Source organism: Mesoplodon bidens, assembly GCF_964165515.1.
Source record: "Mesoplodon bidens genome assembly, chromosome: 7".
NCBI classification, from domain to species: Eukaryota; Metazoa; Chordata; class Mammalia; order Artiodactyla; family Ziphiidae; genus Mesoplodon; species Mesoplodon bidens.
Window position 1 is genome coordinate 107,752,854 of NC_138164.1, and position 18,636 is coordinate 107,771,489.

Here is an 18,636-nt window from a genome sequence, read left to right on the forward strand (position 1 = left end):
AAGAGTAAATCTGTGCAGACTTTGTGTGTCCAATGTCTTTGGTGCAAGGGCTGGTTTTCATATGGATGCCAACCATGTCTTTCCTCAGTGTGTACTTGTCCTCATCACCTTGATAGGTGGTGCAATTGGCTTGGGGATATCGAAAGCCTGTTCACAGTGTGATGTGGGAATTTCTTTCAGCTCCATGCCTGCCGTCACTCTTGGAGTAGAAGTTCTGAGGGTCAGGTCCCATCAGGTTTCATTACTCTTGAGTGCATGCCCTGCAAAACAAAGGGCAGTGTGGAAGCAACTGAGGCCCAAGTGCTCACAGAGGATAAAACCGCTGCCTGTGTAAGTGTTTGCAGCTCTGCTTGGATGCAACCCAATGTTGCATACTTTTCCTCATGTGTTTGTCCTAGATCTAGTACAAGGCTGGGGTGTTCATACCTGGCATTCACTAGGCTGGGGCTGAGGCTTGAGGCATTGTGGCTGCAGGAATTGAAGTGGCTGCACTGTCATTAGATATATGAGCTCCCCACCCATTTTCTCCCAGGACCTCTCTGCTCCAGATCCAGCACTAAGCGGTGGTGTGGAGTGAGAGTGTTCACCTCACTCAGATTGGGGGGTACAAAGAGGCAGTCACTGCCTGTGCAAAACTTGCTCTATCCTGATTGTTGCACAGCAGCAGGTGTGCTCTCCTTGCAAATAGTGTCAAGGCTTCTCAAACCCATCTATCTGTCCCAGCAGTTCTCCCAGCAAACAAGGGGGCTTATCTCCTCCACACAGGACCTTGGACTGGGATTCCCAGTCTGTGGCTCGACCAGCTTGCTCCCCAGGGTGAGAGTCTACCCCTGCAGATCTTCTCTTATTTTCAGATCCTTATCAAGGGTGGGAGTTCTGGCTTTACAACTTTTTTCCATCCTAGCCAGTTATGTGAAAATCTTTCTTCCGAAGTAAATGGAAACATCTTCTGACAGTTTCCATTTAGTATTCAGTGAGAATTGTTTTACATGTAGATGTATTTTTGATGTTTTTATGGAGGTAGTTGAGCCCCATGTCCTCCTACCCTACTATCTTGATCCCTCACTTCTATAAGATAGTTTTAAATGACAGAATTTAAACAAAAGAAAACTGATTAACTGTTGCCAAATTTGGAAAGGAAATGATAGGAGCAAGGGCAGGTGGTATATTTATATCAGTACAACAAGAGAGATGCCTGTGGAGAGGGAACTCTTTAGTATCTTGACTGTGGTGGTGGGCACGTGAAGCTATACAGATGATAAAACTATATGGTACTAAGTACACCACACACACACACAAACACAAGTACAGGTAAAACTGACTGGGAAAATCTGAATAAGATCAGTAGATTTTATCACCCTCAAAAAATCTGTAGTAATATTATACTATAGTTTTGCAAATATTACTATTGGGGGAAACAGGGTGAAGTGCATGCAGTTTCTCATTATATTATTTCCTGCTACTGCATGTGAATCTGTAATAATCTCCTAAAGCATCTCAATTAAAAACTATAAATGATTGGAATGTTATAGCATGCAAATTATAAGCATAAGAAACCTGGAATGTTTATATTAATATGAGAAAGTACATACTTGAAATCGAGGAGCATTACTAGAGATAAAGAAGCCAAGTTCATAATGAGAAAATGATCAATTCATCAGGATTCTGAACACTGGCACATAAATGATCCTTAATATATTCTGTAAATGAATAAATAAACCTGAGAAAACAAACCCTTATGTTAGCTTACCATTACCTTTTTCCTGTGTCTTTATTTGAAGGAATTTAAAATTATTGTGAGGAGCTGGTGTGATTTAAACTAAAACATAATATCAGTTATCGAAAGTTAGTAATGGCACGATATTTCACTTTGCTTTAATTAAAAACAAAGGATTGTATTTTTTAAATTATTGTAGTCTAAAGTCAGTATAAACCAGAAAAAACTTGCTTTCTCTTCTTTCCACATGAAAATCATAAAGCTGTTCACTTCTGTGTGTCTCAAATTCCATTTTCTGGAAATGACTGAAGACCCTGGAGCAGGTTTGTTTTAGCTTGTTTAGAGAACGTGTACATGCCGAAGTCCAATATTGATTTTACAGAGTAACTGAGGAGAAGCACATTCAGAGAGTAAATCTTTAAACAGATTTAATGGTCATCAGATAGAAGTATCTTTGGTAACTTATTTTCTCTGTGACTTTACTACAAAAAGTAATACCTACTGATTCCAGCAGGACTGGGGAAACTGCTTCCACTGCTCTCTTGTAGTAGTGAGGTGATGGGACCCATTGATGAGAAACTGGTATGAGGTCACATAGACTTAGTGTCACCTCTTCAGAATGACATTTGAGGAACTCCTGGATGAAATTGGTGGCCTGGGGAAATTCCAGATCCTTCCTCTGGTTTTAATTCTCCCTTCTTTCATGATAATAGTTTGTCATATACTGTTGGACAACGTCACTGCAGCCATTCCTGGTCATTACTGCTGGGTCCACATCCTTGATAATGACACTGTCTCTGATAATGGCACTGGGACCCTCAGCCCTGACGTCCTCCTGAGAATCTTCATCCTGTTGGATTCTAACTTGAAACCAGAGAAATGTCATCATTTCCTCCTCCCCCAGTGGCATCTCCTTCACCTGAATGGGACCTTCCCCAACATGACTGACCTGAATATGGAGCCCTGTGTGGGCGGCTGGGTGTATGACTGAAGCTCCTTCTCCTCCACCATCGTGACTGAGGTAAAGGCCCTATTTACCTTTTTTTGAGTATATGGTCTGGGTGTTTAGAATAACATAAAATCAACAAGGTTCATGTCTTCAGTTACTGAGTAGATAGTTAGCCAGCTCTCTTTCATTCTTTTAGGAAAACTGATTACTTATCTATTTAATGCCAAACACATTACAATTGATGACAGCAAAATCAACAACTGGATATGAATTTTACTATCACTGAGCTTTAAATTTAATGTGAATATTGATGGTTGGATAAGTAAGTACTTGATATAAATTGTGGAAAATTATTCTTCGTCATTTGCTCTTAACCTAGTTGCAAATTATAAATATTTGTATTAATTTTTTAAAAATGCCCTACCTTGGATATTGTCAGAGAAACAAATCAGAATGCAATTCACTCTAGATGTGAAATCCAGGCATCAGTGTTGAAAAAATAACCTCAATGTTTTCAATACATGGTAAGGATTGAGTACCACTGAGATATGCAGTGTTAAGAGAATATGAAGATTGACCCTAATATAATCTAAAAGACTTTGTGGAGGATTTTTAGATTAAAAAACATGCTGAAGCTGAGACATGAATGATATAGATCAATAAATGTAGTAAAGGGAAGCCCAGAGGACACGCATTTCACTGAGGGTTCTCTGAGTGAGTGAACATTGAGGGAAGTAAGATGCTCTGAAGCTCTTCTGTGCTGGTTTCCTTCTCTTCCAGTGGGACCTAGTATGTGATCATCAGTCACAGAAACCAGTGGCTCAATCCCTATTCATGGCTGGAATGCTGGTGAGGGGCTTCATATAGTGCCATCTCTCAGACAGGTGAGTGTCTCTAGATCATTGTTGCCCTACTGTGTGGTGTTTTCACAGTTTATGATTAGTTGTTTCATAAAGAAGGTTTCATTGAGTTTCAGTAGACAATTTCTACTGCTGTGGGTTGCCTCGGTTCCCAAAGAGCTATAGATGGAAATGTAGAATTAGACTCATTGCGATGAATGTCATTTTGTTGTCACGGAGCTCTCTGTACTGGGCACAGAAATGATATCTCCATAAGATCTGGGGGCATTTCAGAATAGTATTTTTTTTAATGAAACTGCTTTATTGGAAATGAAAGAGTTGCTAGAGAAGAAACATTCAATTTGAAATTCTGAAGGCAGGAGCAGAGAGGTTCCTCTAGTTCCAGAACGCTGGGAACTGTAGTTGGGAAGTGACTCAGAAAAGTATTTATAGGTAAGTTACCATAAACTTCATTTATTATATAAAGAGGAGGGGTTATCAATGAGAAGGGAAAGGAAGTTGCTCCAAGATAGGAGTTCAGCCTGTTTTAGGAAACAGCAATGCAGGCCTTTGCCATAGCTTCTGTATTAAGTCCCTCACAGATTCAGTGAGCTGAATGCTTGTGGGTTCCCACATTGGTCACGATGTCATGGCTACCCCACTGAAATTAGTATTCATTTCTATAAAATCTGGTGTTTTTTATATGGTATTGAACTTGAATTAAGACATAATAGTGACTATAATCTGGATGTTTGATTTTGTAAAAAAGAAAAAAAAAGCCTCATTAGAGGTAATACTTGCAACTGTGTAAGATAATTAATCTATAGACCACAGGTGTTATAATCTGTGGTGTGAGAAGTTTGGGTTATTCTGTGCCTGGCAGGGGTCATTTAAAACTAAGAGGACAACCAAGGCAGCCATACACACAAGCCTCCCATGGGGTAATCGGAGCCTTAAAATGTTCCTTGTCATCGGTAAGGCTAACATCATTTAATCTTATAGCTGAAAATTGTGAACTTTGAATGTGTCACCCCAATATAATTCATAAAAGATTTCAGGGTCATAGTGCTCATATGGACCGTTTTCTGACTGAGCCCTTTATAATGATTCACAATTAAATGCTGATTGATCAGTTTCAATGGGCATAGGTTGATACGTGTGTGTGTGAGAGTCTGTGTGTGGAAGTGTGTTATGACAGGAGACGAGAGAGGAAAATTAGGTGAAGAATAGAGAGCCTTATAGCGAAGCTAAAGATTTTGAACTAAAAATAGGCAAAAAGATTCCATATATATGTGTTAGCATATGGTATTTGTTTTTCTCTTTCTGACATACTTCACTCTGTGTGACAGACTCTAGGTCCATCCACCTCACTACAAATAACTCAATTTCGTTTCTCTTTATGGCTGAATAATATTCCATTGTATATATGTGCCACAACTTCTTTATCTATTCATCTGTTGATGGACACTTAGGTTGTTTCCATGTCCTGGCTATTGTAAATAGAGTTGCAATGAACATTGTGGTACTCTTTTTGAATTATGGTTTTCTCAGGGTATATGCCCAGTAGTGGGATTGCCAGCTGGTATGGTAGTTCTATTTTTAGTTTTTTAAGGAACCTCCATACTGTTCTCCATAGTGTCTGTATCAATTTACATTCCCACCAACAGTGCAAGAGGGTTCCCTTTTCTCCACACCCTCTCCAGCATTTATTGTTTCTAGATTTTTTAATGATGGCCATTCTGACCGGTGTGAGGTGATACCTCATTGTAGTTTTGATTTGCATTCTCTAATTATTAGTGATGTTGAGCATTCTTTCATGTGTTTGTTGCCAATCTGTATATCTTCTTTGGAGAAATGTCTATTTAAGTCTTCTGCCCATTTTTTGATTGGGTTGTTTGTGTTTTTGATATTGAGCTGCATGTGCTGCTTGTAAATTTTGGAGTTAATCCTTTGTCAGTTGCTTCATTTGCAAATATTTTCCCCCATTGTGAGGGTTGTCTTTTCATTTTCTTTATGGTTTTTTCCTTTGCTGTGCAAAGGAAACTTTTAACTTTCATTAGGTCCCATTTGTTTATTTTTGTTTTTATTTCCATTACTCTAGGAGGTGGGTCAAAAAGGATCTTGCTGTGATTTATGTCATAGAGTGTTCTGTCCATGTTTTCCTCTAAGAGTTTTAGAGTGTCTAGCCTTATATTTACGTCTTTAATCCATCTTGAGTTTATTTTTGTGCATGGTGTTAGGGAGTGTTCTAATTTCATTTTTTTACATGTAGCTGTCCTATCCTTTTCCATTGATCTATAATTCTGTTTTTGTGCCAGTACCATACTGTCTTGATTACTGTACCTTTGTAGTATACTGTGAAGTCAGGGAGCCTGATTCTTCCAGCTCCAATTTTCTTTCTCAAGATTGCTTTGGCTATTTGGGGTCTTTTGTGTTTCCATACAAATTGTGAAATTTTTTATTCTAGTTCTGTGAAAAATGCCACTGGTAGTTTGATAGGGATTGCATTGAATCTGTAGATTGCTTTGGGTAGTATAGTCATTTTCACAGTGATGATTTTCCAATCCAAGAACATGGTCTATCTCTCCATCTGTTTGTATCATATTTAATTTCTTTCATCAGTGGCATAGTTTTCTGTATACAGGTCTTTTGTCTCCTTATGTAGGTTTATTCCTAGGTATTTTATTCTTTTTTTGTTGCAGTGGTAAATGGGAGTGTTTCCTTAATTTCACTTTCGGATTTTTCATCACTACTGTCGAGGAATGCAAGAGATTTCTGTGTATTAATTTTGTATCCTGCTACATTACCAAATTCATTGATTAGCTCTAGTAGTTTTCTGGTAGCATTTTTAGGATTCTCTGTGTATAGTACATGTCATCTGCAGACAGTGACAACTTTATTTCTTTCCTAATTTAGATTCCTTTTATTTCTTTTTCTCCTCTGATTGCTGTGGCTAAAACTTCCAAACCTATGTTGAATAATAGTGGTAAGTGTCGGCAACGTTGTCTTTTTCCTGATTTTAGTGGAAATGCTTTCAATTTTTCACCATTGAGAACAATGCTGGCTGTGGGTTTTCTATATATGGTCTTTATTATGTTGAGGTAAGCTCCCTCTACAGTTACCTTCTGGAGGGTTTTTATCATAAATGGGTGTTGAATTTTGTCAAAAGCTCTTTCTTCATCTATTGAGATGATCAAGTTGTTTTTCTCCTTCAATTTTTTAATATGCTGTATCATATTGATTGATTTATGTATATTGAAGAATCACTGCACTCCTGGGATAAACCCCACTTGATCATAGTGTATGATCCTTTTAATGTGCTGTGGGATTCTGTTTGCTAGTATTTTGTTGAGGACTTTTGCATCTATGTTCACCAATGATATTGGCCCGTAGTTTTCTTTCTATGTGACATCTTTGTCTGGTTTTGTATCAGGGTGATGGTGGCCTCATAGAATGGATTTGGGAGTGTTCCTCTCTGCTATATTTTGGAGGAGTTTGAGAAGGATAGGTGTTAGCTCTTCTCCAAATGTTTGATAGAATTCACCTGTGAAGCTGTCTGCTCTTGGACTTTTGTTTGTTGGAAGATTTTAAATCACAATCTCAATTTCAGTGCTTGTGATTGGTCTTTTTATATTTTCTATTTCTTCCTGGTTCAGTCTTGGAAGTTGGGCTTTTCTAAGAATTTGTCCATTTCTTCCAGTTTGCCCATATTATGGGTACATATTTACTTGTAGTAATCTCTCATTATCCTTTGTATTCCTGCAGTCTCAGTTTTTACTTCTCCTTTTTCATTTCTAATTCTCTTAATTCGAGTCTTCTCCCTTTTTTTCTTGTTGAGTCTGGCTAATGGTTTATCAATTTTACTTATCTTCTCAAAGAACCAGCTTTCAGTTTTATTGATCTTTGCTATTGCTTCTTTCATTTCTTTTTCATTTATTTCTGATCTGATATTTCTGATTTCTTTCCTTCTGCTAACTTAGGGTTTTTTTTGTTCTTCTTTCTTTAGTTGCTTTAGATGTAAGGTTAGGTTGTTTATTTGTGATGTTTCTTGTTTCTTAAGGTAGGATTGTATTGCTATAACTTCCCTGTTAGAACTGCTTTTGCTTCATCCCACAGATTTTGGGTGGTCATGTTTTCATTGTCATTTTTTTCTAGGTATTTTTTGATTTACTCTTTGATTTCTTCAGTGATCTCTTGGTTGTTAAATAGTGTATTGTTTAGCCTCCATGTGTTAAAACTTACAAGGTTCATCAGATTAAAGTCAAACAGTATTATAGAGTATATGGGAAAACCAAAATTTCTGGGGGTACTTGCAGTAGTATAATTAGGCACAATCTTTATGAGGCTATTTTAAAAATACAACTAAATTAAAAGGGCATAACCTTTATTTTAGAAACTGAATGGGAAGAACTTAACCTTAAAGAAGTAAATAATGAAAAGGAATAGAATGCATGTATTAGGCTGTTCATAAATGAAAGTTTCAAAGTAAAACTGAAAACGACCTTAATTTTCTGATTTAATAAATTCAAATATATCCATCCAAACTGCTTCCACTTCTGCCATTACAAAGGATAACTGTATGCATTGAAGAAGGGGAAAAACAACATGTTAAGTTAGGAAATGAGGAAAAACCCAAAATGTATAATAGGACACTATTCTTATAGCCAGAAATAAAGGTCTATATATTTAGCCAAAATATTGACATTAGTATCTATGTGTGTTAATACAGCCTAGATCTTTTGTGAAGTAAAATTTTATTTCCAACTTTTTCTGTGAAGAATTTTTAATTCTATAGCGATAGAAAATAAAAAACTATTTTCCATAGTGGAAAGAAAAGATTATTTGTGTATATTTGCAAATTTCCTTGTCCTAGGGGAAAGAAGTCATAGTTTTCTATAATGGGGCTGTGTGACTTACAGGAGCCAAATCTCACCACCCTTTCCTGCCTCTATGAATCTAAAGCTGGGATGTTCCAGAACCCAATTTATGGCAAGTCCTGGTCAAGCTGGCCAATAGACCCACTTCTTCCAACAACTACTCATTTCAGCTTGTGGAGGCTCAACAGCCCCTCCTAACCCTGACCCCTCTTCCTTAGGCACTCATCAGACCCCTCCTTGAATCAAGCTCCCATTCCTTAATCTGCCAAGGTGCCTCTCTAGGGACATCTACTCTAAGGCCAGGGATCACGCAAAGGCTCCCTGAATATCCCCCCTCCCTGAAAAAAAATTCTGAATAGACTGGCCTTTCCCTACACAGGACCCTTCTCTGTGAGACTGGGAAGTGCATGGAGTTGTGCAGGCAGGGGAAGAGGTTGCTGAGAAAGATGTCAATGCTATCCCATCTGTGCTCCTTGAAACTGCCATGTGTCACCTACACAACTCAGTGAACTTAGGTATGTGGTTTGAAGTAACTTCTCTCCATTTTGCACTTTGGACTCAAGTCACTGAATGTGGTTGCTCACTTTTCCTAGTAAATGTGATACTGTAACTACAAAGTGAATCATTGGAATTCCCTGGCAATTCTACTATATTTGCAGGATGATATAACCCTAACTTTAGAGCAGGACCAGTCTTCCAGTTTATGTACTCAGTCCTCTCTCCTCAGACTTACAACACTGCTTCTCCTACAGGTGTACTACCTGATGGGCACCCAGTTAGTTACCCCAATAAGGGGAAAAATAACAGAGGAGACCTCATTTTTACTCATATCTTTACCCACAAACTCTGCATTTTTTCATTTGCACAGCATGACCTTCTCCTGACCAAAGCCAAACATTTCATTTTTTAAGGAAACTCATTTCCCTACATCTACTCAAAGACTTGGCTTCTATGAATATCTCTATTCTCTCTTCAACATCCCTCTTTCCCTGGTTACTAAACTTTATGAGTTTTGTTCATCTCCATCTTGTCCAAGTTTTTACTTTTATTTTTTAAAAAATTTACTTATAGAACTTACTTATCTACAGAAAACAATTTTTTAAAAGACACTCATATATACACCATATACAAAAAAATTAAACAGGTATTACTAGTTCATAGTACAGAGCTTTCCTTAAGAAAGGAGGAAGGAGGAAGGCTCTGATGCTGGGGATGATAGACTAAGCATACTGGCTCTGGTCTCTTTGACTAAATGCACCTTGAAACCTGAAAGAAAGCAGTGCAGGAATGCCCCAGGCTAAAAAAACCACAGGGTCAGCACAAGGCCCCACCCATCAGCAAACAGGCTGCTTAAAGACTTCCTGAGCCCACAGCCACTTCTAAACATGCCACTCGACACAGCCCTGTCCACCAGAGGGCCAAGACCCAGCTCCACTCACCCATGGGTAGGTACCAGCCCCTCCCATGAGGAAGCTTGTACAAGCCTCTAGACCAGCCTCACCTACCAGGAGGCAAACACCAGAAGCAAGAAAACTACAGTCCTTCAGTCTATAGCACTGAGTTTGCAAACATAGGTCAGAGATGACCTTGGGGCCAGCTGGTCCCTGGCCCTAGGTTGACGAGAAAGGAGTGTACTCCTGGGACATATAGGACATCTGCTAGAGAGGGCCACTTCTACAAGTTGAGAAATGTAACTAAGCTACTACATACACAAAATGCAAATACAATTTTAAACAAAATGAGATGCCAAAAGGATATGTTCCAGATGAAGGAACAAGATAAAACACCAGAAGAACAACTAAGTGAAGTGCAGATAGGAAATTTACCTGAGAAAGCATTCAGAATAATGATCAAAGATGATCCAAGGGGCTTCCCTGGTGGTGCAGTGGTTGAGAGTCCGCCTGCCGATGCAGGGGACACGGGTTCGTGCCCTGGTCCAGGAAGAGCCCACATGCCATGGAGCGGCTAGGCCCATGAGCCATGGCCACTGAGCCTGCACGTCCGGAGACTGTGCTCCACAACAGGAAAGGCCACAATAGTGAGAGGCCCGCGCACCACAAAAAAAAAAAAAAAAAAAAAAAAAAAAGATGATCCAAGAACTCAGGAAAAGAACGAATGCAAAGAGTGAGAACTTACAAGAAGTTTTTAGCAAAGAGTTAGAAAATACAAAGAATAACCAGAGTTGAAGAATACAATAACTCAAATTTAGAATACACTAGAAGGAATCAATAGCAGAATAAATGAGGCAGAAGACCATATCAATGAGCTGGAAGATGGAGTGGTGGAAAGACTGCCACAGAACAGAATAAAGAAAAAAGTTGAAAAGAAATGAGGCTAGTTTAAGAGACCTCTGGTACAATGTCAAACACAACAACATTTGAATTATAGGGTTCACAGAAGGAGAAGAGAGAGAGAATGGCCTGAGAAAATATTTGAAGAGATAATAGCTGAAAACTTCCCTAACATGGGAAAAGAAACAGTCACCCAAGTCCAGAAAGCACAGAGTCCCATACAGGATTAACCCAAGGAGAAACATGTCAAGACACATAACAATTAAACTGACAAAAATTAAAGACAAAGAGAAAATATTAAAAGCAACAAGGGAAAAGCAACAAATAACACCCAACAGTATACTCATAAGACTATCAGCTGATTTTTCAGCAGGAACTCTGCAGGCCAGAAGGAAGTTGCACAATTTAGTTAAAGTAATGAAAGGGAAGAAACTACAACCAAGAATACTCTACCCAGCATGGCTCTCATTCAGATTTGACAGAGAAATCAAAAGCTTTACAGATAAACAAAAGCTAAGAGAATTCGGCACCACCAGACCAGTTTTACAACAAATGCTAAAGGAACTTCTCTAAGTGAAATATGAAAGGCCACAGCTCGAAACAAGAAAATTACAAAATGGGAAAGCTCACCAATAAAGGTAAACATACAGTAAAGACAGGCCATCATCCACACACAAATATGATATCAAAACCAGTAAACATGAGAGGAGGAGAGTACAAATGCAGGATACTGGAAATGCATTTCAAATGAAGAGATCAGCAATGTAAAACAATCTTGTATTCATATAGACTGCTATATCAAAACCTCATGGTAACTGCAAATGAAAAATCTATAATATACATGCAAAAAAGAAAAGTGAATTCAAACAAATCACAAGAGAAGAAAGCAAAAGAGGAAAGGAAGAAAAAAAGACATACAAAAATAAATATGAAACAATTAACAAAACAGCAATAAGAATATATATATGGGGCTTCCTTGGTGGCGCAGTGGTTGGGAGTCCGCCTGCCGAGGCGGGGGTCATGGGTTCGTGCCCCGGTCCGGGGGGGTCCCACGTGCTGCGGAGCGGCTGGGTCTGTGACCCGTGGCCGCTGGGCCTGCGTGTCCGGGGCCTGTGCTCCGCGGCTGGAGAGGCCACAGCAGTGAGAGGCCCGCGTACCGCCAAAAAAAAAAAAAAAAAAGAATATATATATGGATAATTACCTTAAATGTAAACAAATGAAATGCTCCAAATAAAAGAGATAGACTGGCTGAATGGATACAAAACAAGACCCGTATATACGTTGTCCAAGAGACCCACTTCAGATCTAGAGACACAAACACACTGAAAGTAAGGGGATGGAAAAAAGTATTCCATGCAACTGGAAATTGAAAGTAAGGTGGGGTAGCAATACTTATATCAGACAAAATAGACTTTAAAATGAAGACTGTTAAAACTAAAGACAAAGGAAGACATGATAAAATAATCAAGGGATCAGTAAAAGAAGAGGATATAACAATTGTAAATATATATGCACCCAACATAGAAGCACCTCAATATATAAGGCAAACACAAACAGTCAAAAAAGGAGACATTGACAGTAACACAATAATAGTGGGGGACTTTAACACCCCACTTACATCAATGGAAGTTCATCTAGACAAAAAAAAAAATCAATAAGGAAACAGGCCTTAAGTGACACATTAGACCAGATAGACTTGATATTTATAGAGCATTCCATCCAAAAGCAACAGAATACACATTCTTTTCAAGTGCAAATAGAACATTCTTCAGAATTGGTCACATGCTGGGCCACAAAAGAAGTCTTGGTAAATTTAAGAAAATTGAAATCATATTAAGCAACTTCTCCAATCACAAAGCTATGAGGTTAGGAGTCAACTACAAGAAAAAAATTGTGAAAAACACAAACACATGTAGCCTAAACAATATACTACTAAACAACAAGTGGATCACTTGGAAATCAAAGAGGAAATTAAAAAGTACCTAGAGACAAATGAAAACAAAAACATGACAATTCACCACCTATGGGACACAGCAAGAGGGAACTTTATAGTGATACAAGTTTACCTCAGGAAAAAAGAAAAATCTCAAATAACCATCCTAACCTTACACCTAAAGCAAATAGAGAATTAAAAACAAAACGCAGTGTTAGTAGAAGGAAATAAATCATAAAAATCAGAGCAGAAATAAATGAAAGAGTAAGAAAACAATAGAAAAGATCAATGAAACTAAAAGCTGGTTCTTTGAAAAGATAAACAAAATTCAAAAACCTTTAGCTAGACACATCAAGAAAAAAAAGAAAGACAGCCCAAATCAGTAAAATTAGAAATGAAAAATGAGAACTTACAACAGACACCACAGAAATACAAAAGACCATAACAGAGTACTACAGGCAACTACATGCCAATAAAATGGAAAATCTAGAAGAAATGGACCAATTCTTAGAAAGGTACACTCTCCCAAGACAGAACTAGGAAGAAATAGAAAATATGAATAGGCAAATTACAAGTATTGAAATTGAATCTGTGATTTAAAAACTCCCAAAAAACAAAAGTCCAGGACCAGCTGGCTTCACAGGTGAATTCTATCAAACATTTGGAGACGAATTAACACCTATCCTTCTGAAATTATTTTTAAAAATTGCAGAGGAAGGAACACTTTTAAACTCATTCTATGAGGTCCCCATCACCCTGATACCAAAACCAGACAAAGATACCACAAAAAAAGGAAATGACAGGCCAATAACACTGATTAATATAGATGTAAAAATTCTCCACAAAATACTAGCAAACCGAATTCAACAATACAACATAAGGATCATACACCATAATCAAGTGGGATTTATCCTAGGGATGCAAGGATTTTTCAATATCCACAAATCAATCAGTGTGATATTCTACATTAACAAACTGAAGAATAAAAACCATATGATCATCTCAATAGAGGCAGAAAAAGCTCTTGATAAAATTCAACATCCATTTATGATAAAAAAAACTCTCCAGAAAGTGGGCATAGAGAGAACCAACCTCAACATAATAAAGGCCATATGTGACAAACCCACAGCTAACATCATACTCAATGGTGAAAAGCTGAAAGCATTACCTCTAAGATTGGGAACAAGGCAAGGATGTCCACTCTTGCCAATGCTATTCAACATAGTTTTGGAAGTCCTAGCCACAGCAATCAGAGAAGAAAAAGAAATAAAAGGGATTCAGACTGGAAAAGAAGAAGTAAAACTGTCACTGTTTGCAAATGACATGATACTATACATAGACAATCCTAAAGATGTACCATAAAACCACTAGAGCTCATCAATGAATTTGGTAATGCAGCAGGATACAAAATTAATGCAGAGAAATCTGTTGCATTTTTATACACTAACAATGAAATATTAGAAATAGAAATTAAGGAAACAACCCCATTTACCATCACATCAAAAAGAATAAAATACCTAGGTGGGAATAAACCCACCTAAGGAGGGTTTATTAGGGTTCCCACCTAAGAAATGAAAATCAAAAGTACGATGAGGTATCACCTCACATCGTTCAGAATGGCCATCATCAAAAAAGACTACAAGTAGCAAATGCTGAAAAGAGTGTTGAGAAAAAGAAACCCTCCTACACTGTGGGTGGGACTGTAAATTAGTACAGCCACTATGGAGAACAGTATGGAGGTTCTGCAAGAAACTAATATAGAGCTACGATATTATCCTGCAATCCCACTCCTGGGCATATATCTGAAGAAAATCATAATTTGAAAAAATACATGTACCCCAACGTTCATAGCAGCACTATTTACAATAGGCAAGACATGGAAGCAACCTAAATGTTCATTAACATATGAATGGATATGTATATGTATAAACATATATATATGTATGTATATAAACATATATATAATGGAATATTACTCAACCATAAAAAAGAATGAAATAATGCCATTTGCAGCAAAATGGATGGACCTAGAAATTGTCATACTAAGTGCAGTAAACTGGACAGAGAAAGATAAATAACATATGACATCATCTATATGTGTAATCTAAAAAAAGAGATACAAGTGAACTTATTTCCAAAATGGAAAGACTCACAGACAAAGAAAACAAATTTATGGTTACCAAAGGGGAAAGGGGGTGGGGGGGAGAGATAAATTAGGAGGTTGGGATTAACATATATGCACTACTATATATGAAATAGGTAACAAACAAGGACCTACTCTATAGCACTGGGAACTATATTCAATATTCTGTAATAACAGATAAGTGTTATTATATAGTTTCTAGTCCCTTGTTACAGTGATCTGTGTTTCTATTGATATATTTTCTTAATTCCTTTAGCATATTTATTACCTCCTTTTAGAACGGGGGTTGTAATAGACTGGTGAGGTCTGCTTTGTTATTTGTTCTTTCAGAGGATCTCTCATATTCTTTTAATTAGGAGTAGTTCCTCTGAATTTTCATTTTACTTAACTTTCTCTATCTCTATGAATTTAGGGGAAACAGTTATATATTGTGCTGTTGAAGGGGTGTTTTAGATGGTAGCATCCTGGTGTAGACCATGTGTGTCCAATATCTTTGGTTCAAGGGCTGGTTTGTAATGGGTGCTAGCCATGTCTTCTCTCAGGTTGGTGCGGTTGGTTTGGGGGGATCTAAAGCCAGTCCAGAGTGAGGCAGGAATTCCTCTCTGCTCCATGCCTATCACCATGCTCTCATGGGTGGGTCTGCTCCCCAGTTTTTGGAGTAGAAGCTCTAAAAGTCAGGTTCCATCTGGTTTCTTTCCCCTTGAGTGCATGCCCTGCCCCAAAAGAGGGGAGTATGGAAGCAATTGAGGTCCGTGTGCTCACAGAGAACTGAAGCGCTGCCTGTGTTGGTGTCCACAGCTCCACTCAGATGCACCCCATCCTTTTCCCTGATGTGTTCATCCCAGATCTAGTGCAAGGCTGTGGTGTGGAGTGGCCAGACTGGCGCGTTCACTAGACTGGGGCTTGGGGTCAGGGCGCTATGGCTGGCGGAATTGAGGTGGCTGCACTTCTGTCAGGTATACGGGCTGCCTCACTGGCAGTATTCTCCCAGGACCTCTCTGCCCCAGATCCAGCAGTGAGATGTGCTGTGGAGTGAGTGGGGGTGGGATGTTTGCCCCCTCAGATTGGGGAGTGCAGCGAGGTGGTAGCTGCCCATTCAAAGTTCTGTCCACCCTGATTATTGGAGCCAAAATGTGGGCTCTCGTTGTGTGTAGGGTCAAGGCTCCTCCAGCTCATCTATCTGTCCCAGAGGTTCTCCCAGCCACCAAGAGGGCTTGTCTCATCCACGCAGGAACCCAGATTGGGATGTCCAGGCTGTGACACAACCAGATAGCTCCTCAGGGTGAGGGTCTGTCCCTGCAAAATTTCTCTCTTACTTGAAGATCCCTTTCCAGGGCTGGTATCCTGACCATAGGCATTTCTTCTGTCCTCCCCTGTTATGTGGAAATCTTTCTTGCAACTTTGTTTGTATAGGAGTTCTTCTGACAATTTGCATTCGGTATTCTGTGAGAATTATTCCACATGTTGATGTATTTTTCATGTGTGTAAGGATTGGTGAGCTCCACATCCTCCCACTCCACCATTTTGATCCCTCCCATTTATATAACAACTTTTAAATGACAGAGGTTAAATAATGGAAAGCAGATCACTAGATGCCAAAGGTAGGAAAGGGAATGACAGGAGCAAGGGTTGGTGGTACATTTATAAGAGTACTAAAACAGGATTTCCTGTGGAGAGGGAATTATTTAGTGTCTGGGCTATGGCGGTGGGCACAGGAAGCTACAGGTGATAAAACTATACAGTCCTAATTACATGCACACACAAACACAAGTACAGGAAAACCTGACTGGGGAAATCTGAATAAGATCAGTAGACTGTGTCACTCTCAATATCTAAGCTGTGATTATTATACTATAATTTTATAAATATTATTATTGGGGGAAACTGAGTGAAGTGCATGCAGATTCTCATTATATTTTTTCTTGCTACTGCATGTGAATCTTCAATAATATCAGTCAACACTTCAATTAAAAGTATACCAGATTGGGGGCTTCCCTGGTGGTGCAGTGGTTGAGAGTCCGCCTGCCGATGCAGGGGACACGGGTTCGTGTCCCGGTCCGGAAAGATCCCACATGCTGTGGAGCGGCTGGGCCCGTGAGCCATGGCCGCTGAGCCTGCACATCCAGAGGCTGTGCTCTGCAACGGGAGAGGCCACAACAGTGAGAGGCCCGCGTACCGCAAAAAAAAAAAAAAAAAAAAAAAAGTATACCAGATTGGAAGTTGTAGCATGTAAACTGTAAGTATAAGAAACCTGGAATTGTTATATTAATATAAGTAAAATACATACTGGAAATTGAGAAGCATTACTAGACGTAAAGAGGCCAGGAGCATCTTGATAAAACGACCAATTCATCAGGATTCTGACCAGTAGCACATAAAAGATCCTTAATATATTCTGTAAGGGAAAACCTCAGAAGATAAATCCTTAGGTGAGCTCACCTCTGTCTTTCTCCAGTATCTTTATTTGAAGGAATTTAAAATTATTTTGAGTGCTGGGTGTGACTGAAACTGAAGCACAATATCAGTTGCTAAAAGGTAGTAATTGCACCATATTCCACTATGCTTTAATTAGAAACAAAGGATTATATTTTGTTAATTATTGTAATTTAAAGTCAGTATAAACAAGAAAAACACTTGCTTTCTGTTCTTTCCCCAGAAAAATCATAAAGCATTCACTTCTGTGTCTCTCAAATTCCATTTTCTGGAAATGACTAAAGACTGTAGCAGGCATATTTTAGATTATTTAGAGACCATGTACATGCCAAAGTCCAATGTTGATTTTACAGAATCACTGAGAAGAAGCACGTTAAGTGAGTAAACCTTTAAACAGATTTAATGTTCATCAGATAGAAGTATCTTTGGTAAATAATTTTCTCTATGACTTTACTTAAAAAACTAATACCTCGTGATTCCAGACAGATTGGGGAAACTGCTTCCAATGCTCTGGTGCAGTAGCGAAGTGACGAGAACCGTTGATAAGAAACTGATGTGAGGTCACATAGATTTAGTGTGAGTTAATGAAAGGAAACATTTTTCTCCCTTTGAACTTAACTCTACAAATTCATTGTGAGTTTTCTTGAAAATTGCCTCTTCACAATGGCCTTTGAGGAGCTCCTGAATGAAGTTGGTGGCCTGGGAAAATTCCAGATCCTTCAGATGGTTTTTGTTCTTCCTCCAGTCATGATAGCAGCCTGTCACATACTGCTGGAGAACTTCACTGCAGCCATTCCTGGTCATCGCTGCTGGGTCCCCATCCTTGATAATGACACTGTCTCTGATAATGACACTGGGATCTTCAGCCCTGATATCCTCTTGAGAATCTTCATCCCGTTAGATTCTAACTTGAAACCAGAGAAATGTCATCGCTTCCTCCTCCCCCAGTGGCAGCTCCTTCAACTGAATGGGACCTTTCCCAACATGACTGACCTGGACACAGAGCCCTGCGTGGATGGCTGGGTGTATGACCGAAGCTCCTTCTCCTCCACCATCGTGACTGAGGTAAAGGCCCCATTTACCTCTTCTGAGTACGTGGTGTGGGTGTTTAGAATAACATAAATAGGTACTGTTCAAATATTCAGTTACCGAGTAGATAGTATAATCAGCTCTCTTTTATTCTTTCAGTGATTATCTTTTTTTGTTTGTTTGTTTTTTCTTTTTTTTTTTTGTGGTACGTGGGCCTCTCACTGTTGTGGCCTCTCCTGTTGTGGAGCACAGGCTCCGGACGCGCAGGCTCAGCGGCCATGGCTCACGGGCCCAGCTGCTCCGCGGCATGTGGGATCTTCCCAGACCGGGGCATGAACCCGCGTCCCCCACATCGGCAGGTGGACTCTCAACCACTGAGCCACCAGGGAAGTCCCTGTTTATCTTTTTAATTGCCAAACACTTAC

General features: G+C 39.0%; 1 protein-coding gene across 7 annotated transcripts in view; it reads left to right on the plus strand.

The window, feature by feature from the left end:
* Positions 1-2,183: 2,183 nt before the first annotated feature.
* The window catches only part of LOC308620964 (solute carrier family 22 member 10-like), a 60,356-nt gene continuing 43,903 nt past the window's right edge, over positions 2,184-18,636 (plus strand). For 2 of the 7 annotated variants that reach the window (XM_081240899.1, XM_081240903.1), the window contains exon 1: positions 8,904-18,247. In XM_081240899.1, the coding sequence (XP_081097025.1) occupies positions 17,846-18,247 (402 nt within the window). In that variant the 5' untranslated portion in view covers positions 8,904-17,845. The other 5 variants (XM_081240901.1, XM_081240900.1, XM_081240904.1 and 2 more) reach the window with 5 other exon arrangements.